Genomic DNA, 22,062 nt, shown 5'->3' on the forward strand with positions numbered 1-22,062 from the left:
GGGTATTCAGATGCCCCTAGATCAGCCTCCCCCCCCCCCACCTGGTGCCCTTCAGAAGTTCTTTGACTCCCAACCCCCTTCCCCACCAGTATAAAAGTATAGATGGCATGGAGAAAGTGGATAGAGAAAAGTTTTTCTCTCTTTCTCATAACACTAGAATTCTTGGACATCCAATGAAGCTGAATGTTGAAAGATTCAGGACAGACAAAAGGAAGTACTTCTTCACACAGCGCATGGTTAAACTATGGAATTCGTTCCCAGAAGAGGCAGTGATGGCCACCAACTTGGATGGCTTTAAAAGAGGATTAGACAAATTTATAGAGGATAAGGGTATCAGTGACTACTAGCCATGATGGCTATGTGCTGCCTCCACAGTCGGAAGCAGTATGTTTCCAAATACCAGTTGCTGGAAACCACAGGAGGGGAGAGTGTTCTTGTGCTTAGGTCCTGCTTGCAAGCTTCCCATGGGGATCAGGTTGGCCACTGTGAGGACAGGATGCTGGACTAGATGGGCCACTGGCCTGATCTAACAGGATTCTCTTCTTGTGTTCTTATGTTATGTTCTTATACTCTTCTTATGTTCTTATATTCATGGCCCAATGGGAACCAGGTTGGGGAAGGTTGACAAGGCACAAAGGTGTCTCCTTTGCCTCTAGCATCTGGGTATTCAGATATATGCTGCTCCTGTCCATGGAGGTTTTGCATCTTTCAGTTCAGATTTTTGACAAAGTTTGAATTTCTTGGCAACAATTGGGTTGTAATGCAACAGAGGGGGGAGAGAGAACACCGTTTAATTTATAATAATTAAGTACAAGAACATCTGATTATGAACTGGCCAGTAATGACCTTATACTATGCAGTTACCCATGTGGAGGGTTTTCATTCTCCCAATTTTAAACTGATGGTACGAAGAGCCTCACCTAGAACCAATTGTAGGACTGCTGAATCTTCCTGGATTTGAGGAATGAGTGACAGTATCAATGGGACTGGCTCTTTGTGCAGGCTGTGTGTGGTCAAGCACTTACTTGTGCCGGGGTTGTGTGTGGACAGGTGCAGCGATTAACATTTCTTTCCTGACAACACCTGTGCTGGCAAGAACTCGCTGAACATTTCAAGGGTTGTGCACCTTGTAAGGGACTTCTGGAAGTTAGGGTCCCTGGGTGGCGGTGTTGGAACATGCAAGGGTTTCCTGTCGCCTGTGCGTGGAGTAAACATAGTTTTGTATCAGTTCATGGATGCATGTCCTGCGGGTGGAGAATGTGTCCTTTCTATTCTGAAGCCTCAATTTTGTGGGTGTTGTCAGATGACAGTAGTGGGGATATCTCTGTGCCTGGAGCCTCCACAATCCAGCCAGATGGTTTTGAGGTGCATGTGTTAGGACTGGTGCATAATTCTGACCCACGTTGGTCTGTGGTCAGAGGAGCACCATTCTCCTTCCACCTGCTTCCTATGTGTGGGGAACAGCTCCTTCCTGTCAAATGCTTGCTCATCTCCATTGTCGTCTTGTCTCTCCTCAACCCTCCAGATCCAGTGTCTCCTGCCCACCCTGAGGAGTCCTCACTCAGTGCCAAAAAGCATCCCACCTTTGAGTTGCTGCCCATAGAGTCACAGCCCACAGAGAGCCATTCTGAGTTGGCACCTGCCACCCAAGAAGCGGAGTCCTCCTCTCCAGCGAGCCCTCAGCCTGGCTTGCTCAAAGCTAGTTCCCCTGAAGCTGCAGAGGAAAGAGAGGCCAATGAGGAGCCCATGGACACCGGGGTTGAGGGTCCGGCACCAGACAGCCATGTCAGCAACAGAGTCCAGCCCAGGCAAGAGGAGGAGGAAGAGGAGCTGGAGGAAGAAGAGGAAGAGGAGGCGGCAGCACCCAAGATGGAGCTCGAGGAGAGATTCTCTCCGCAGCTGAGTGAGGCAGAGGCTGTGGATGAAGGGCCTGCCACGGTGGAGCCGGAGCCCACCGAGACGCTCAGCTTTGCCTGTGAATCCAAGCGCTCTCCTTCACCTGTAGAGGCAGAATTGCTAGGCACCACATCCACCCCACTGGAGGCGTATGGGACTGCCAATCCACCGGAAGGAGGGGCAAGTGGGGAGGAGGAAGCCGGACCAGCGCCAGCCCCCTTGAGGCCCCACCACTTAGTGAAGTCGGACATCGTGAATGAGATCTCGAACTTGAGCCAAGGCGATGCTAGCGCCAGCAGCTTCCCGGGCTCAGAGCTCCAGTTTGCCTCCCCGTACCATGAAGGCGGGGGCTCGCTTTCCCTGGAGATAGCTGGCCTGACCTCCACAGATGTCAGCCTGCAAAGGGAAGATGGCGCCTCCTTGCCGTCAGGCGAGATGGACGATTCCTTGCTTTTTGATGTAAAAGGCGAGTGTGAGAAGGGGCGGCGGCGCAACTCCCCAGCCCGTTCCCGCGTCAAACAGGTAACCTGCTGCCTGCTGCCAGCTGATCCTGATGATGCTTTTGCCATTGCCTTCCTTCCCCAAAATAGCCCCTGCCCTGTGAGTGGCAGGAGTACTGGAGGAAGGACAGCAAAGATGGAGAGTGTGAATGTTCCCTAATATATTTCTCTCTCTGTAATTTTTTTTATCCTCTCTTCCTCCTTTTCCTTCTGGTCTTAGGGTCGCAGCAGCAGTTTTCCTGGGAGGAGACGGCCTCGGGGAGGGTCTCACACTGGCCGAGGGCGGGGCCGATCACGGTTGAAATCCACCACTTCTTCCATCGAGACACTGGCGGTAGGGGCAGCTTTAGCAGGCAGGAGAATGTTTGGGGGATGGAAGGGAGTGGGTCCGAGTGGTACCCCCAGGGCAAGAGCTTCAGGCAACTGCTAGGCTAGGCCCACCCAGTTTGGGTAGGTGTGTGGCCTAGGCCTCAAGATGAGAGCTTTTTCCTGCCCTATTCCAGTTCCCAGTTAGTGCAACTTGACTGTTCCCACAATCTTGTTGATTGTGCATGGAGCCAGTGGGTCAGTTCTCTTCCCCTACCATTTCATTTTAATGGATTTTCTTAGTGTCCTCTCTCATGTAGGCTTGCCATATTCTATCTGTGATGGGGCTTCTCTCCCTTTAAGTGCTTCAAAGCAGGGCATTGTTCAGCAGATGTAGTTTTCCCTCTTACTACAACCCTGAGAAGCTGCACCTGTGGAATCTCTGCCTTCCTCTGTGCTCTTAAAAGGGTAGGAATTCTGTCCCTTTTGGAGCATGGTCGACCTACGAAGAATTAGCCAGTGATTTTTTGGGAGTGGGGGGCATGGTGGGAGGGTTGGGGGGAATATATAGAACCTGGGAAAGAGAATGTAGGCCTTCTCCCTCAAAGTGGGGGGCATGACTCAAGGGCATGACTGGCAGGCTGAGGATGTGGTAGAGCATGCGGTTTTTTCTCTCTAGGTGTTCAGACCCACCTAGGGACAGCGATTTAACCTTGTTCCTTTTGATTTCTCTCTCTCTCCCCCCCCTTCCCCTTCCAAGCTTGCTGATATTGACAGTTCCCTGAGCAAGGATGATGATGATGATGACGATGACACGATGCAAAACACAGTGGTGCTCTTCTCCAACACGGACAAGTTTGTGCTCATGCAGGTGGGTATGGAATATGGAGTTACAAGCGCACATGTGCACTAGGGCTTTCCATCTTCAGTTGATTTTTTGATTGCACCAATTTAAATCGATGTAAGCAAAGAGTTTGTCCCTGAACGACTGATTGAGACTGATGAGGAGCTTAGACTTGAGATTTGTAGCTGGTCTGCTGCCTTACACCTCTGTTGAGATGTAGCACTGCACTAAGAAGATAACACTTTGCCTTTCTATGTGAATCTCTGGCTCGTCCTAATAAGATGCACTGTAGGCAACTGTAGTTCAAGGAGGGGGAACCTGGTGCCCTCCAGATGTTGCTGTAACACAGATTCCATCGTCCCTGCCTCATAGCCATGCTGGCTGGAGCTGATGGGACTTGGAGTCTGACAACGTCTGAAAGGCCACATGTGTTTCCTGGCCCTGCTGCAGCTGATAGTCCCCAGTTGAGCTCAGCACTGGTACATCTTTAAAACCCAGATTTCTTCTAGTACCGATGCTTATTGTTGAAGCCATTTTGGCTCAGGTGTGTTACTATAATAGGGTGTATTCCATATTGTCATGGCTTCTTTTGGTGGAAAGCTGGCCTCTCTGTTCTTATGACTGATGGAAGCCTTTGGTTGTTGCTGCGAACAAACACATCTTTCAGACCCAATTGTCCTGTTTGGGAGCCCCAGTTGAGGGCTCGCACACGGATCAAAATTATTCAGTCAATTAAAGAAGAAAGCCAGAGTATTTATAAAATAACTTATAATGGTGAGCAACCTTAGACTTTGTTATTTTTGGGTGGTTGCAATTGCACGATATCTAGCATCTGCAGACTGGGCAGAATGTATCAATATCAAAAACAAAAAACTGATCCGCCTCTCCTCCTTGACAGGACATGTGTGTTGTTTGTGGTAGCTTTGGCCGTGGAGCAGAGGGCCACCTCCTGGCATGTTCCCAGTGCTCCCAGTGTTACCATCCATACTGTGTCAACAGCAAGGTAAGGTCTGCTCTGTGCCCCCTCCCGGTTTCTTCTAAAAATAGAATTCTGCACTTAAAAGGCCCAGATTCTGCAATAAATCGTCCCAAGTTTATGTCATCTTGAGGTAAATATGCCTTGTCTTACCTGATAATCTCAAAATGCCACACTTAGATTTTAGCAGAATTTGGAAAATGCAGCTGAGAGGGTGGTTTTCCTTTTTTCTTTTAAGTGGTTGTGGGGGACTTGCAGAACATGAGTGGAAAGGGACAAGAGTTTCATAGGAATGGGTCTGGGAAGAAAATAGGAAGCAGTAGTACTGTACCTTCTGACCTGTGAAAGTCCTGCTTAGGCTCTAAACTATAGATAGGATCTAAACTATAAAACCCCACAAGGTTTCATTCCTCACTGATGACCAAGAAATAACACAAGTCATTGAGAGCTTAATTTACACCAGAATGAGGGGAACCACTGACCCTCCAGATGTTGCTGAACTACAATTCCTATCTGCCCCAGAAAGCATGGCCAGTGGTTCAGGATGAGGGGAGTTGTAGTTCAATAATATCTGGAGGGCTGAAGGTTTCCCACCCCTGTTATATGGGATCAAGAAACCTGGGTTAGATGCAGACATGGCTCTCTACCATCTCTATAAGCATCCAGTCCATCTGCCATGAGATGTTGGGTTCCCTTTTTGTTTGCATTTATTCCTTCTTCCTTCTTTAAAAGATTACCAAGGTGATGCTGCTAAAGGGCTGGCGCTGTGTGGAATGCATTGTGTGCGAGGTATGTGGCAAAGCATCCGACCCCTCCCGCCTGCTGCTGTGCGATGACTGTGACATCAGCTACCACACGTATTGCCTGGACCCGCCTCTCAACACGGTGCCCAAGGGTGGCTGGAAATGTAAATGGTGAGAGATGAGGTCTTCCATACATGGCTTTTAAAGGGCAGGACTCTGTGTTAAATTTGTGCTGCAAACAAAATCGGAACTCTGTACCAAGAGCAGCCTAACTCTTCCCTACTTTTTACCTCTCAGTGGTCCACCTGTTGGGAATGAATTTGATTTCTGGTATTTTGGCCATGTTGTTTTTGCTGCAGTTAACAAATGCAGAAATGAAGAGGCTAACCGTTGCTTTTGGTTGTGAACCTGGAGATGTACCTAACAAATCTTAATAATAAAATGACTAAAGGAATTTATATGTAGGAGCGTGAATTATGCTAAACAAGTTCAACAATGTGTGTTCCAGATTCTTTGAAAGACTTTATAATGTAAGATGTTACAGAGAAGGTGTGATATTCAGTGTTGGTCAGAGTAGACATATTGATTTCAGTGGATATACTCTGAGTATGACTTACGTTAGATACCCCCATAAATAAATACGGTTGGAAAAGTAAACGATAACCTTTGTGTATTATTTATTTAATAGAACCATCGGCTAGAAAACTGCAACACGCTCTGTGTGCAGCTACCCTTGAAGAGTGTTCGGAAACTGCAACTGGCACAAAATACAGCAGCCAGATTGCTTTTAGGTGTACGTTTTTAGACAATATTACACTGGTCTTGTATCAATTGCACTGGATTTCAGTTAATGTGCCAAGATAGCGGAAGGATGGCCTCCTCTCATACTAACCTGTCCATAGATTGAGATAATCTTCCCAAGACCCTGTTGTATTTCTCACCACTAGAACAGGTTCAGTTGGTGGGAATAAGGGGCATGGCCTTTTCTGTGGGTATGCCCAGGTTATGGAAATCACTCCTTAGGGAAGTTAGACTGGCCCCATTCCTGATGAATTTTTGGTGGGCAGCACAAACATTTTTATTCTGGTTTGTTTTAAATGATTTTTAATGTGAGATTGAAACTGTCTGCTCTTCTTGGTCTTTTTAATCCTCTTTTAATGTTGTTTAAACTGGTTTTATAGCATTTCCTTTTTTTGTAAACTGCCTTGAGGGTCCTTGTTAGGATGAAAAGGTAGTGTAAAAATGGTTTTTATAAATTAAATAAAAGCAGGCAGATTGTGCTCTTGTGGTAAGTAGACGTGGATGATTGCAATTATAGATAGCTATGCATACCTACACAGAGACCTGAATGAAAAGAAGAGGAATCCTGCGCTGCCGTTCCCAGTTCAGGGCAACTACACTGTTTAAGGTGGTGGTGGTGGGAATAAATTGGATCACAGAGCTAGTGTTGATTTCCCACTCCCCGTCTCTCTTTGACAGGTGCGTGTGCTGTGTGCAGTGCGGTGCGGTTTCACCTGGCTTCCACTGTGAATGGCAGAACAATTACACCCACTGTGCTCCCTGCGCCAGTCTCGTCACCTGCCCCATCTGCCACGTGAAATATGTTGAGGATGACCTCTTAATCCAGTGCCAGCACTGTGAGCGGTGAGCACCAGTTCTCCTTAGCCCTCCCAGTATTGCAGTTGTTGCCGTTGTAATCTTCATGTCAACAAATGCAGGTTGTGTTTGATACTGCCTGAAAGTGGCTGTCGTGCTTCCTGTACATTTCCAGCTCGGGGAGGGTAAAGTCTTAATAGGTTGGAGAATTCTATACTGTGTCTTTCCTATACTTCTTTGCAAACTCTTTCAACTTTTTTTGTTTTACTCTGGTTAGTGTCATTGAGGATGGGTGGGGCCAGGTTGGAGCCATACAAATGAGAGAGATGAAATGACCACATAAAAACTTAATGCTTCGGGGGCAGGGGGTTAGAGAGTGCATAATAGGGGTAATGACCTGTAGCCTCTGGCCAGGGTTATCCCCATTTCTGGCTGTCATGGCCACACTGGGGGAAATAAAGGCATGGGTATCGCTAGGCTTCTTGGTTGAAGGCTGCAGATGCTGGGTTTGCCACATGATAAGTATTTGCTGTAAGGTTGTTCTCTTGTTACACTGAACAGAAGTCCAAGTTGTCTCTACACATCTACAACTGTTTGTGTGAAAGAATCTATGCTTCCCGATTTATACTGCTCAGCTATCGTGTACACAGATTGTACACTGGTTGAATGTAATGTGTGAACACCCCCACTGTTGCTCCTAGTTCACTGAATCCATCCAGTAGAGTTGTCCTCTACTAGAGGAAGTCATCCTGCGAAAGGAGGTAGAAAAGGTTGTTCCACAAGGCCAATGTTTAGGCAACAGGAGTTGTATTCTTAGAGGGCTTTGTACTCCTGTTGCTGTCTTTCATTGAGAACTGGGGCAGAACTAAAGGATGTTAAGATCTTGTTAATCTGAGGCTGTGTCAGATTGGGGATAATGATGTTGAGAGTAACATAGGCTTTCTGAACTTGCTGTACATGGTTCTTGGCTCCCACCTTTTTCCTTATAAAAATGCGAATGGCTCACTTGTTTGTATTTTTTTTCTCATTTCCCTTTTTTCTTTCTTTCTTGCTTTCTCCATCCCCCAAAAGATGAGTGCAGTCACACTCTTTCCTCTGGTGGCATAGTAGCAGGGACCATGGAAAAGGAAACACAGGCACTGCAGACTTGCTCACGCGCACGCACACACCAGCAAGTGAAAACCTTTTTTGTGCTCCTCAGGTGGATGCATGCTGTATGCGACAACCTTTTCACGGAGGAAGAAGTAGAGCAGGCAGCAGACGAGGGATTTGACTGTACCTCCTGTCAGCCCTATGTGGTCAAGCCTGTTGGTGAGTAGTGGCAGGGGGCGAGAACCTCTAACCAGCCTCTTGATGCTGCATTTGAGAAGGGAAGCAGCAACTACTGAACAACAGAAGGGAAGGATCAGCATCAGCACTGGGGAATTCCTTGTGAAGCTGCCAGGGCCCCAGTGCACTAACAAGATCTGCTGACCACCTACCATGGATATTTCCCCCTCCCCTTTTAAAAAATGTGTGTGCCTTTTTTGTGGTTTGAGTGCCGGGAGACTGGATTTAGGAGCAGTTGCCATTTTAAATTTCCCATAATGCCCCAGATGAAGCACTGTCCTGAAGCATTGTGGGAGGCTGCCACTCCCGGATGCAGCCAACCGAGAGCTCATTAGAATGCAGCTCTTACTGCTGCCCACCCCTGCTGCCTCCAGATAAGTCCACTGAAGGGCTCACTGACATAGGAGGGAGCCCACAAAAGGACACTTAGCTAAATGCCCCTCAAATCTGGAGCTAGCCCTGGGAAGGATTTCATGCTCTTCGGAATTTGGAAGGCAGATCAGGTTTCTTTCCCTTCTAGGTTACCATATATACTAATACCAGTTGAGTCTTCCTATGCTTATGTACCCCAAACAAAACCACCCACACATAAGAGATATATCAGAAGACTCGGGGTAACTGTGAGGGTTGTAGATGATGAAAAATCCTTAAGAGGAAAAATGCCGAGGGTATAAAAAAATGCCACAAACAGCCCCATAATAACTAAATGGCCTGGAATGTTGAGTGGGGGGGGGACAACTGGGCAGGTGGAGGGAATAGAATGGAATATTTATTTGAGGGTAGAAAGAACTATCTCATTGTCTGGATAGGTCACTTCCTAGTTCACTTTTCAGTTTCCCCAAGCATGGAAAAGAGAGCTGCCCATAGACACCAGTGGAGAAATTCAACAATTGAATGTAGAACAGGATAGCCTTAAAAAGCAAGTAAGCTTGCCCTCCAAATGCTGGAGTGCAGGAAATCCTCATTGTCAGCTTCCAGTAGCTGCTGCTGCTTCCTTTCAAATGGGGAACAGACAAAGGGGACAAGTTGCTGCTGCATGAGGGCTACAGCAAGATAATTGGAGGTGCGTAGAGGATGTGGAGAGGTTGGAAGATATAATGGTATGATAGGATACCATTGAGGTTGCTGGGGTTGGGTGTGGAAATGGCTGTGTGTAAGGTTGGTCCGGAATACCGTTAAAGGAGCAGACAGTGGGAAGGTTGAGCAGGGATAAATGATGCATGTTTTCAAAAATCTAAATCGGAATGTCCTAAATATTGTGGGAAGTACAAAAATAGTAGTGAATAGTTCATAATGTTCCCTTATTTGGGTCTTTCTTTCCCTTTTTAACAAAAAAGTTGCAGTCCCCCCTCCAGAAATTATCCCGGTGAAGATCAAGGAGCCAGGTAAGTTTCTTCTACATTCAATCCAATATACTGAAAATCGCAAGATTCCCAGTGTGCCATATGGAGTATTGCAGTGCTCACCTGCCTCTGCTGCTGAGGACCATCTCTGACTCTTTGGCTTGTTCCAGCTAGGGCTCTGGTTCTTAAAGAACGGGGCAAGTCCTCTTATTTCTTTGATTTCATTTCTGAGTCTGGAATCAGTGGTAGCCCCAAGGCCTTCTGAATTACTGCTGTCAACTGTGGAAGATGATGGGAGATTTAGCTGGTTAAAGCAGGGGGATATAAACGCCCAGGCTGGTTCTCTACAAAGTTGTATAGTAGCACCATGCTAGTTTGACCCACCCTGTCCCCACAGAGCCCCAGTATTTCCGCTTTGAAGGTGTGTGGCTTACGGAGACTGGCATGGCAGTGCTGCGTAACTTGTCCTTGTCACCACTACACAAGCGCCGACCACGCAAGACGCCAACAACCCCGACAACGCCACGGCCGGGTGTGGTCAATGGTGAAGGTGGGCTGGACGTGGTTGACCCTTTGTGTCCAGATGAAAAAAAGGATGGTGATGTGGAGGCAGATGAGATCCTGAAAGCTGAAGGTTTGTGTCCATCCCTACCAGCTTCTTGGAGAGTGATAAAAGTAGCTCCATTATAGCTATAGCCCAATACTGATTTATATTGCCATCTGTTTAACCCAGTACTGTCATCCCCAACTGGTAATGGGAGTTATAATGCAGTTCTCTAGGGTCTTTGGCCCAGAGGTATTTCCTCTTTCATTGAGCATTGGTGGTTTTCTAACTGGTGATCTTTGGTGGATTGAATCTGGGTCTTACTACTGAGCCACAGTTCTTCCTCTTGCAAACTTGATCAAAAGTCTAGATCAAGGACTGCTGATTTTTTTTGTATTAGTCTCTTGGAGAGTATAATTCTAGTTTGTCCATGATCAGAGTTAGTCTGGGAGCTGAGATTCGTGTCGTCTTCTAGATGATTGACTAGTATGGGAAAGTGGTTGAGTTAAGTGGGGCATGCATTACACAGAATCTGAAGTCTAGGTGGTGGTCACTATTGTGTGATGGTAGCAGATCTGGAGGCGGGTATAGATGAAGTTCTCTGAGGTCCCATATTGGAAGAAGTCAACAGTTCAGGAGTATTAGTTCTGTTGGTCTGAGAACTATTACGGGATGAAAGCATGGGAGGAGGGAGACTAACCAGTAATCTTCCACTATCTTTTCCTGGAGCTGGCAATTGTGTGTATGCAAGCGTTCAGTTAGGTGCCTGTATATATAGGGTGCATGGGGGCATGCATGGTGGAACAGGTAGGGGGCTTTGGTGCTCATCTGAAATTGTGTCATAGGGAAAACGAGTGGCTTTTTTTAAAGGGGGTTGGATCAGCACATGAACGTATGTTCTTATTTCTTATCCACCTGCAGTTAGTGTTGAGCACATGGAATGTGAAGTCAAGTTGGAAGCTCCTGCTACCCCAGAGAGGGAAGCTGCAGCCGATGGAGATTTGGGAAAGGGTCTGCTGGAAGACTCTGAGGAGGTCAAGAAGCGGAAGCGGAAGCCATATCGCCCAGGTGAGCATTGCATGCCTGGGCCAGGCCTTGGAAAGAGTAGCGGTTCCCTCTTTGGTCTCTCTCACTGACTGGTCTCTTCTCTGTCCCTGGGACAGGTATTGGAGGGTTCATGGTGCGACAGCGGAAATCACACACACGCTTGAAAAAGGGTTCAACAGCGTTGGCAGAAGTCTATCGCGAGGTGACAGGCTCTGAGGGGCACGCAGAGGAGGGTGAGTGCTATGCTTGTATCTTATTTTATTTATTTATTTATTTATTTACATTTCTAGACCGCCCTATAGCAGAAAGCTCTCAAGGCGGTGTACAACAAATAAAATCACAATTAAAATATGAGCAAGTGTGAAAAATATAACATGATAAAAATCCGAAATAGAATTGCCATTGAGTTTATAAATTAAAATCCATATTAGGTTTAAAATTAAATTTAAAATTTTTTAAAAGCCTGGGCGTATCTTTGATTCCCTCATACTCATTATTTGGATTAGTAAAAATGGAAACGGAAATGGCCTGCCTTCAAGTCGATTCTGACTTAATGGCGACCCTATGAATAGGGTTTTCATGGTGAGCAGTACTCAGAGGGGGTTTACCATTGCCTTCCTCTGAGGCTGAGAGGCAGTGACTGGCCCAAGGTCACTCAGTGAGCTTCACGGTTGTGTGGGGATTTGAACCCTGGTCTCCCAGGTCGTAGTTCAACACCTTAAACACTACACTACATTGGCTCTCTATTTGGATTAGTAAGGTGTGTTATTTCCTTGCTGTAGTATTTTAGGAGTAAGATACTTCTTTAAAAAAAAGAAAGAGGGGGAAACCCTTGCATTTTCATATATTTCCTCTGTTCACAGGCAGAGTATCCTGCATCCAAAATCTTGTAATTCAAATGAAGTACATTTTACATTTATTTATTTAATGACTGTATACAGTTCTGACTTGGACCCAGGTTTCAAATCTGGAGTGTTTTTAGCAAGAGCTGGGATTGGCAAAAGGGCTAGGGGAAAAAATAAACAATTGCAAAGACTACTTTTTAGTAGTTTGGTCTCCTACTCTCCTTGTAGTATCCTCCTTGTACCTGACGTTTTGGCAGCCTCAAGTACGAGGAAGTTTGTAGACATTGATGCAACTTCCTGTCCTTCTCTAAAGCTCCGCCCTCATTCATGTCCTGCCTACTTCTCCTCCTTTTCCTAGTTTCTGACCTAAAGCAGGGGTGGGGAATGTGCGGCCCTCCAGATTTTCCTGGACTCCAGCTCCCATCAGCCCCATCCATCATGGCCAGTGATCAGGGATGATGGGAGTTATAGTTCAACAACATCTGGAGGGCCACACGTTCCCCATCCCTGACTTAAAAGATAGTGTGAGATGAAGAGACGGCCAATACCACCGGTGCATTCACTACTTCACAGCCTTGCTCATTAAACCGAAGCGCACTAATATCTGCCCAATCTTCTCTCTGCACCAGGGGCTCAACCCAACCAGCCTGCTGAAATCCCTGCAGAGGTCATTGCTGAGCAGGGAGCGACTGAGGGTGATGAGAAGAAGAAGCGCCGGGGCCGGAAGAAGAGCAAACTAGAGGATATGTTCCCTGCCTACCTTCAGGTATGGGCAATATGCAGATTTACTGGGTGTCTTAGGGAACTGGAGGAGAAACACTTTTATCTAAATGTGGGTGGGTGCAATTCTCTTACTCCATTTCTTTCAATAGATCTACTGTCCAAACTGGGATGGAGGGGAAATGGGAGTTGTAGGGGTGTGTGTGAGAGAGTGATGTATTTACTTGTTTTATTATTACATTTATATCCCACCTTTACCCCAAGGAGCCCAAGGGTGTGGCTTATAAGGTTCTGCCCCTTCTCCATTTTATCCTCACAACAACCCAGTGAGGTAGGTTAGGCTGAGAGAAGGTGACTGGCTCAAGGTCACCCAGTGAGCTTCATGACTGAATGGGGATTTGATTCCAGGTCTGAAGGTTGGGAGAAAAGCAGAGTTGCTGGAAGTTTAAAGTGAAGTTGATATCCCCAATTAAATATTGTATAAGTGTAGGTCACCTGAGTTGGGTGTGTGGTGGTTCATTTTGGGCCAGAGGGGTTGGAATTTTTTTAACTGATGAGTGCACTGTCAGATTTTCACTCTGATAGGTATACCATCTCCTTCTTGCCTTTTTGTTCCTTCTTTAAACTCTTTTGACAGGAAGCCTTTTTTGGAAAGGCGCTCCTTGACCTCAGCAGAAAGGCTCTGCTAGCTGCCGGTGGTGTGGGTGGGGATGGAACTGCTCACCCTCCTGTCGGCCAGGGGGCTCCCAGGCCTAAGATGGATTCTAACACACTCCAGAAGGGGCCTGTAGACGGGAAGGAGCCTTCGGTTCAGCCCAAAGGTATTATTATTATTATTATTATTTATTGGACTAGCTTGTTGATTATTACCCAAAGGTCTCCAAGTGGCTTGAGACGCATTCAGAAACATAAATACATTGTACCATGAACAGATTCGTACAAAACACCTACAGTTGACACACACACACATACATGCACCACCTCCCATCATAACAACAAGAAGTAAGTGGATGGTGGAGAAAAGTCCCTGGATCAAGGAGCACATTGGAAATAGGGGTTTTACTCAGGGTTAGGGTCACAAGTGCCTGGCATGGAGAGAAAAGGAGAGCAGAGCTTGGAAAAGTTACTTTTTTTGAACTACAACTCCCATCAGCCCCAGCCAGCATGGCCACTGGATTGGGCTGATGGGAGATGTAGTTCAAAAAAAGTAACTTTTCCAAGCTCTGAGGGAGAGCCAGCATAGATGGAAAAGTGCCACTTGGTCTTTTGGGCAAGGACATTTGGTTGCATGTTTCCTTGGAAGTCTGGAAGCAACTCATTTGATTTTGAAGGAACTTTGTCCAAGTAAATATGCTTAGGAACACAGATGGAAGTGGCAAAGTGGATGAGAATGTGAACTTGAGTGGGAAATTATCTCCATAGTTATTCATTATTATTATTATTATTATTATTTTGCCCTGCCTCTTAATCATCCTGATTCCCAGAGGTGGCTAATAATCACAATAAAATAGCGGAATGACAAGTTTAAAACAACTGATAGCAAAATAAAACAATGGTGCTGCATTGGAACACTTCCCCCTAGGCACTGACTGACATTGGTGCCCATAGAAAACTGGCTGTGTTTTGTATTCTAGTGCAGGGATGGCTGACTCCTGTATTCCTATGGGTCACTCTGTTCTCCAGACCTCTGGATGAGTACCACTGTCTAGCATTAAGAGCAAGGGTTGGGAACCTCCTAGTCTGTGGACCTAATTACGCCTGCCAGGCCTTTAAGGTTGGCCCGCCAAGCCGTTCTTGGCAAACCACGCCCATTTCCCCCCAATGTGTGACATCAAGACGATATCAGGCAATGGTAAACTTCAAGCCATGACAAAAATGAAGAATTCAGAGTGCCCTCCCGATTCTTCCTTTGAATTCTTGGCTTTAATTCAAGCTGGCAGTGCAAAGGAAGCGTGGTTTTTTTTGGTCTGGGGATGTCGGGTGATTGACAGGTGGTCCTGCCCCCATCAGAATGACCCACAGGTGGGTGGGGGAGCAGTTTAGGATCTGGCTTGCTGGCTGGATCCTGTTCCCTACCCTGGATTAAATTCTTTTTGGGGTTGAAGTAGATAGCTTATCCACAATTAATTATTTATTGTCCGGCTCGCAGAGTGGCTTACAAATGTCAGTGATCGACAGTCTCTGCCTTCAGGTTTGCAGTCTAAAAGATGTGACGGAAAAGGAAGAAAAAAAGAGATCTGACACCGTTATAATTACAGAGTTCTTGTAATGACTAGGTGGAATTGAAAGAATTCAAATCAAGGAGGAGCCAAAAGTTGTTGGGCTTTCAGTAGAAGCTGCCCTCTGCTATATCCTGATGGGAATAGCCTGAGTAGTTTGATTGTATTTTACCATACCTCAATGGCAATTGGCATGGCCACCAGGGACCAGATGATGTTGCCTTAGGGCCTGTACCCAGACACTGCTTGCCCGAGCCTTTTCCCAGTGGATCAGCTTCTTCTAGTTTTCCCTTCTTCTTCCAGGGGATGAATGCGTTGATGGCAGGGAAGCAGCAATTCCAGAAAACAACGTGAAAATTGCTGATGCCAAGACTGAGAATACCGGTGAGTGTGAGACCATCTTTAAAGAGGCATGGAAGGCTGGCGGTGGCTTCTGCCTTACGAAGGTCTGTGCCAAGTGACTTGAAAGACATCCCCCCAGATCTTTACTCTTCTACCATGTTTACCCTGTGTTAATCTGGACAGTTATCTTTGTTTGTTTTCTAAAACCTCAAAAGTTGTCCAGCATGGACTGAGTCTGTCTCCCTGCACCCTGCTTATGCTCTGGGTTAGTTGGCCTTGAACACATAAGGTGAATAAATATTGCAGGTGCATGCAAATGAGATCATGCTTACTTGATATGTTCAAATACATGTCATTTACTTGTATAAATCCAAACTACCTATTGTAGAAAGGCCACTGAGAGGCAGGTCTGCGCTGGTGTTGTTTTTTAAAAAAACCCACATTCATCCAGTTGCCTCTCTCTGGCAGATGGAACTGGTGGTAACCTAGCCAGAAACGCTATAATTGGTGTTCACTGGTCATGGAGGCAGAAGTTGGACTCCTGTTTGCAGGAGGACAGCAAGAGGCTGAAGATGCCTCTCCAAAATAAGGGATAAAAGATGATGCAGCTGCTTTGTGCTTAGTCTTAAGTCATCTGGTGCTTTTAGATTCTTGCAGCAAATTATTTTCCTTCTGGTTTTACCTTATTTTAATTTGTCTTTAACTACTATGTCTTCTCTGGTTTTCATATATATATATTTGCTGTTCATCATTGTTTTTATTGTTTCAGTTTTGGTTTGTTGTACTTTTGAATGGGTTGGTAAACTGTCCAGAGAAGTATGGTGTGAGGATAGTTAGAAACATAGGAGACAAGGAAGCTGCCTTCTACTGGGTCACACCAGCTGTCCATTTAGCTCATTAAGGTCAGCTGTACCTGGAGATGGTGGGGATTGAACCTGGGACCTTCTTCATGCAAGGCTGGTGCTCCTCCGCTGAACTGCGGCCCTTGACCTTGTAACTTCCGCCAATATCACCACCCCTGAATACCGACATACAGGGGAAAGAATACAGACACACAATGGAAAGCTGGAGGCTTCAACCAGAAGCAGAATCCAGTGGTGACTGAATAACCCTTTTCCTTCCAGCTTTCTTCCCTCTCCAGAATCTCTCCAGGGAGGGAAATACAGGTGCCCCTGAAGGAGAAAGGCAGCAGGGTGAAAAGCAGCGAGGTGATCTTCAGTTAGGATTAGGCAACCCCACCCCAGTTCTCCCTTTGCTCTCAGCAATAGCCTCTTGCAACTGCTAGTCATTAGGAAGACAAAAATAGAACTGGGGGCCGAGGGAGGGGAGTTGCATGGGACTTTGTGCAATTTGCAGTTTGGCTTATGGGGTAAGCTTGAACTTACGTCCAAGTGGGTACAAGTAAAGTTATGAAAGATGCAGGAGTAATTTTGCAAAGCACTTCCGTCCATTTTGGAGAGGGGAACACGGTCATTCAGCTGGTAGCTAATAGAGGTTCCCACTGATGAGTTGTGGGGGGGTTGTCCCAGTTGTGGAGAGAGAAAGGTGTGCTTAACACTCTGCACTCCCACCCACCCCCAGCCATCTTTGACCTTGTAGAGTTCTAGGCACAACCCTCTTCCTGAAGTAGCTTTGCCTAGATTCTAGAAGATGCTCCCTAGATTTAACAGTTAATAAATTTAAGTCCTTGGCAGTGGCTCCCGCTTTGCCATTTAAATCAGTGATGTTTAACTATGAGCTCTAGAGCAGGGACTGGCACCCTGTGAGTCTCTCTGTCAAGGCCAAACCATTTCTTCCTCCTTGTCGCCATTCAGTGGTCCAGAATAGTGGGGTGCTCTCTGTTCTGTCAGCTAAGAGGCAGGATCTCTTCCTAGAAGAAAAAACGATGACGGTTGGAGTAGGATTTTCCTAGCAGAATGCGAAAGAGCCTACTGCGGATGAACTATTTCCAACCATTTGCCTTAGGCAGGAAAACATGTGACTAAATTAGGTGACTTCCTCCAGTCTTCCTCTTTCAGCTTTAATTTCCTGCCTTGCCCTAAGCAGGTCCTTATCCTCTGTGTGTATTGCTTGTGCTCAGCTAAAAAACCCTTTTTCTTGATACTTCATAATCGCAATAGCTTTCTCTTTTCTTCATACTTTGCCCTCTTTCCTTTGTTTCCTCCTGCTTTTCTTAACCTTTATTCCCCACACCCTTTTCTGTTCTTACCATTTACAACTTGAGTGTTCTGATGGCCCCAGCAGGCAAAAGCAACTGGCTCCATTAACTTTGGCAGTCCTTCAGTCTTCCACAGCGAAGCAGAAGAAGCCCGGTGACACTGGACATGATTGGCACACCCAGAGAGGAGTTAACCTCGAACCCAGAGCAGACATTGAGCCTGGACTTCAAGAATGCAGTGGCAGCCTAGTCCAGAGCAGACTTGGGTGGGAAAGGAGACCTTGGTATCTGCCTCCCCCCCCCAATTTTCAATGCTAGATGAATGTGCCTTTATACTCTGTGACCCTAGAGTGGACTTCCAGTAGTGGCCAGGAGATGTCACTATAGCACAATTTTGGCAAGCAGACAAAGTTTTCCTATTCTCCCTGTAGTTCTGTCAGAAAGCTCAGTTCCCCACGCAAACTTGATGCTAGTAACAGTATAGCAGTGACCTCCACTCAGATGAAATGTGCAGGACCTTACAGAGCAGGGATGAGGAACCTCCAGCTCCCGGGCCACTCTTCGCTCCCCAGGGTGTCCAGTTTGGCCCAGCAGGCCTTTTTTCACAAACCATGACCATCTCCCAGTTCAGTGACATCTGACATCACCTGTCAGTCATGTGGTACCTTCCACTCCTGACCAGGGGACTATGAATTAGTTGTTCTTTTTGCAGCTGATGATTGAGCCTACTTGCTCAGTCAAGCCTCTAAAAGAGACTTTCCCCTTAGGCACTTTTAAATTAGGAGCCAGAACAACTGTTGCTAGGGTGGTTGTTAAGGACTCTCTGGGAGCTCTGTGATCATACTGCTTCCTCTTTCCTGCCTCCCTCCCTCCTCCATATACCTGCAGCATCAGAGAAAGCATGGGAACGGCACTCTGTTTGAAGGCAGCTTGATTCAGTTTGCATCTGTAGGGAGGCAATCTAAAAATAATAATGTATTTAACACTGTGCCTGGGCTTCTGGGGGTGAAAGTGAGAGAAAGGATGGTGGAGAGGTAGAAAATATGTGTTTGCGTGTGTGTGTAAAAGGCTATGCAGTGCTTTCATGTTTGTATGAATTCTCTCCCCCCTTTGTTGTGCAAGCTAAGCTGTAGAAGTTCTGTGTGCTCAACTGCAACTTAAAAAAAAAGTCTTTAAAACTGGTGAGAGTTTCTTACTGGCTGTGATTTTTTTAAATCAGAGGTAAACGCTATGTTTTTTCCTTGCTGTGTATAGTAAGCTGCAACTTAATTTTTTTAAGGGTTTTACAACTGGTGTTTAAAACTTGTGTGTGTGCTTTTGTACTTGTAGTAGAAAAAAAGTTGTTTTTAACTTAAATTAAAGCACACACAGCAAGAAAGACAGCACTTCTAAATACTTTTTAAAAAAGTTGTAACTCCTAGCAGCTTAGCAAACAGAAATCTGGTAGCTTAGCACACATAGCAAAGATTTTGTTTTTCTTGATATGTGCTAAGCTGCAGGATTCCTGCGTGCTGAGTGTGGAGTTGGGTTTGTTTTTCCTAGTTGTAGTTGTGGCTTGAGAATTGTGCTTGCCCACAGAGGTTTGCTTTTTTTGTACTTTGTGTATATAAGCATGATTTTTGCAGAGATTAAGTTTCCTATAGTTTGTGTGTGTGTGTGTGTGTGTGTGTGTGCGCGCGCTTAAACTTTAAAAGTTAAGGACTTCATTTGATACATTGCTCTTTGGCCCTGCCCACTTCCCACTTGGACTTTAAACCTGCCCACTTGGACTTTAAACCTGCCCACTTGGCTCTTGGAGGATTGGCCAGATAAGAATCTGGCCATCTGACCAAAAGAGGTCCCCTTCCCCTGTTATAGAGGCTAGGAGATCTTCTTTGAGTGGGCAGATCAGAAAGGAGCTCCAACACTTTTAAAAAAGCTAAAACTACAGGCATTCTCCCTCTGAATTTTTCTTCTCTGGCCACCCCTGCCACAAAAGGAAAGCAAAAAAAGGCAAATAAAAGGAAGCTACCTAAGAAAAGACCTACCTCTGTACATGCCTCACAACTCTAGTGATGAATTGCCTAATCTCATGGATATAACAAAGGGACTTCAGCAGAATCCTATTCAGGGGTGAAGCAATTATTTCGTTATCTCAGGAACAGAATCTCACTCACTCACTACAAGCCTCACACACCAGTTTCTGATTCAGAGGCAGTGCTTTTTCAAGATGGTACTCACCAGTATGGAATATCGTCACCTCTTTTCTTTGCTGCCCATGGCATCCATTTTGTGCTGGCATCCACAGCACTGTTATCAAAATACGACTACTGGCACTTCATTAAAAAAAAAATCACTATTCCTAGAGATAGTGGCTCTGCTTCCCACATCTCATAGCTCATTATAGTTATGTTTTAGGCTGTTCTTTATCTGTTTCTATTTTACTATATGTGTGTGTTGTCTCTACAAGGTCTTTGTCTAGGTTTGGACATGGAAGTAAACTGAAAGAGAGAGGAAGGATGGAAGTGGTGATGAAATTTAGTCACATGGTTTCCTATCTAGGGCAAGTGGGAGGAGACAGTTAACCTGCAGTAGGTTGGTTCGCTTAGTCTGCTAGAAAAGGCCCATTCACAGTAAGTATCCAACATTTCAGTCTCCTCCCACTTCTTCTTTGGAGCCAGTCTTTGTCCTGCCACCTCAGTGAACAAGGGCAGATCTCTTTCAGATCTCCAAAGCTACTGAGCCACAAACAAAATAAGATGACATGGCTGGCAGACTTTACTTTTTCAGCCCTGTAGAGCTGCTTGGGGTCTCTGCAAGTATGGGCTCCGAGGAAGGGGGGAAATAATAAGAAAACAAGCAGCTGCCTAATTGGCACTTGTCACATGTGACTCAACTCAGGTAGGTGGGCAAGTTGCCTGCTAGGCTTCTTACAGATTCAGGCATGGGTGAGAAACTGTTTTGGCTGTTCATTCCCGGGATCTAATCCAGTCATGGCAAACTGAGCTTAGAACATGTTGGGAAGGAAGTTGTCCCTGTTTTTAAGTGGCAACCTCCTTGTGGGTTGAGACCTTCATGAGATGAGGCCCTACATTGAATCAGATCATTGGTCCCTTTGGCTCAGTACTGTCCACTATTGAGCTGTGTCTGCTCTCTAGAATATCCCCTTGGATCTTTTCCATGTTCGGGGTCTTAACCAATTGGGAGCATATACATCAAAGCTGTTTGCCCCTTCCAAAATACAAATTTTAAAATGTGCCAGTATAATAGGAACTTGATTTCCCAAACCATTTATTTCAGTAAAGTAAATTTGTACATATTTGCATGTGCTTTGCATAATTTTATAGTTATAGGGAGGGACACGGAACTATGTAGCACACTGAAGTCCCATCACTCAACAACTAGGAATCTTACACAGTGTGCTCCTCACCTCGCTCCCTATCTTTTTTTATTCTGTTGGGAAGGCAACAGGGAGGCAACGGAGCCATTTAGGGAAGCACTGGCAACAACATGTTCCCAGCAGCCCACCTTCACTGGGATTTCTCTACTGATGCCGAAAGGAGCAGAGATCTATTTAGAGTGGCCCCTCATCAGAGTGCCTGATTTTTGACATCGCTAATGGCCCCTTTTTAAAACTTGAACATCAGGAGGGAGTGCCTTGCCTCTTCCTTCCCTTTAAGCTGAAGCAGTAATGATGTCAAACTGCAAGCAAGGAGTGACCAGAGTTGTTTTAAATGGTCAGGTTGCTCCTTTGATGATGTAACAGGAGGGGGTTACCTCTTCCACGCTTCCTGACATGTTCACAGAGCATAGGAGTTGTCAAGAGTTTGCCCTTCAACCTTTACCCCTCCCTGCACTGACAGGCTGCTTGTTCTTGTTTTTTTACTCCTACAGGCACAGAGGAACAGATGGTGCCCAAGACCTCTCCAGACCCTACAGGTGCCGAGAACCCAGCCACACCCCCGGGGGAGGGGGTGCTCAGCTCCGACCTTGACAAAATCCCCACTGAAGGTCAGGCGGGCCCTTTGAATAGATCCTACTGTCCCCATCTCCCTGCCAAGGATCTCCCCCGCCCCTGAGAGCAAGGGAGACTAGGAGCCTGGGGCTCCTGGATTCTCTTCCCAGCTCTAGAGTAGGGGTAGATGCTCATGGCTTAAAAATAAGTATGGCTATTGCCATACATCCATTGCATCTCTGCCTTTCAACTCCTGTCCCTACTTCCCTTACAATTCAGCCTGCCCTTATTGGAGACCAGCAGGTTCCCCACGTGGCTGAGGTTGCTCTTGGTGAACTTAACTGCTTGTCATTCCATTGCGGCTTTTCCTCCTTTCCAACAGAGCTGCCCAAAATGGAGAGCAAGGATGTCCAGCAGCTCTTTAAAGATGTCCTGGGGTCCGCTGAGCGAGAGCAGCAGCAGCAGCAGCTCAATTGCATTGGAGTGGAAGCCGAGGCTGGAGGCATTCGGGACCCCAACCGCACGCAGCTTGCCCAAAGGCCATTTCTGCAAGGTGAGCTTCTGCACTTGAATGTTTTAGGAATGAGGGCAGTGGATAGTGTGATGGGTTTGAATGCAAGAGAGCCAAGGTCAAATTTACCTGCTCCGCTATGAAACTTGTTAGTCACATTCTCATGATTACTTGTCTCTTGGGTGTGGGCTTACATAAGAATTTTTAAA

At 46.1% G+C, this 22,062-nt stretch overlaps 1 protein-coding gene across 11 annotated transcripts in view; it reads left to right on the top strand.

Moving 5' to 3' along the window:
• KMT2D (lysine methyltransferase 2D) overlaps positions 1 to 22,062 on the top strand; it is a 123,713-nt gene that overhangs the window by 36,297 nt on the left and 65,354 nt on the right. For 8 of the 11 annotated variants that reach the window (XM_061615438.1, XM_061615436.1, XM_061615447.1 and 5 more), the window contains 16 exons: positions 1,526 to 2,418; positions 2,617 to 2,730; positions 3,463 to 3,573; positions 4,445 to 4,549; positions 5,255 to 5,436; positions 6,745 to 6,909; positions 8,063 to 8,172; positions 9,528 to 9,575; positions 9,931 to 10,167; positions 10,999 to 11,145; positions 11,241 to 11,357; positions 12,599 to 12,735; positions 13,327 to 13,510; positions 15,212 to 15,292; positions 21,282 to 21,398; positions 21,725 to 21,895. In XM_061615438.1, coding sequence (XP_061471422.1) covers positions 1,526 to 2,418; positions 2,617 to 2,730; positions 3,463 to 3,573; positions 4,445 to 4,549; positions 5,255 to 5,436; positions 6,745 to 6,909; positions 8,063 to 8,172; positions 9,528 to 9,575; positions 9,931 to 10,167; positions 10,999 to 11,145; positions 11,241 to 11,357; positions 12,599 to 12,735; positions 13,327 to 13,510; positions 15,212 to 15,292; positions 21,282 to 21,398; positions 21,725 to 21,895 — 2,919 coding nt within the window. The remainder of the gene's footprint in view (positions 1 to 1,525; positions 2,419 to 2,616; positions 2,731 to 3,462; positions 3,574 to 4,444; positions 4,550 to 5,254; positions 5,437 to 6,744; positions 6,910 to 8,062; positions 8,173 to 9,527; positions 9,576 to 9,930; positions 10,168 to 10,998; positions 11,146 to 11,240; positions 11,358 to 12,598; positions 12,736 to 13,326; positions 13,511 to 15,211; positions 15,293 to 21,281; positions 21,399 to 21,724; positions 21,896 to 22,062) is intronic. The other 3 variants (XM_061615445.1, XM_061615444.1, XM_061615446.1) reach the window with 3 other exon arrangements.

The sequence above is a fragment of the Rhineura floridana genome, chromosome 3 (assembly GCF_030035675.1).
Source record: "Rhineura floridana isolate rRhiFlo1 chromosome 3, rRhiFlo1.hap2, whole genome shotgun sequence".
Classification (NCBI taxonomy): domain Eukaryota; kingdom Metazoa; phylum Chordata; class Lepidosauria; order Squamata; family Rhineuridae; genus Rhineura; species Rhineura floridana.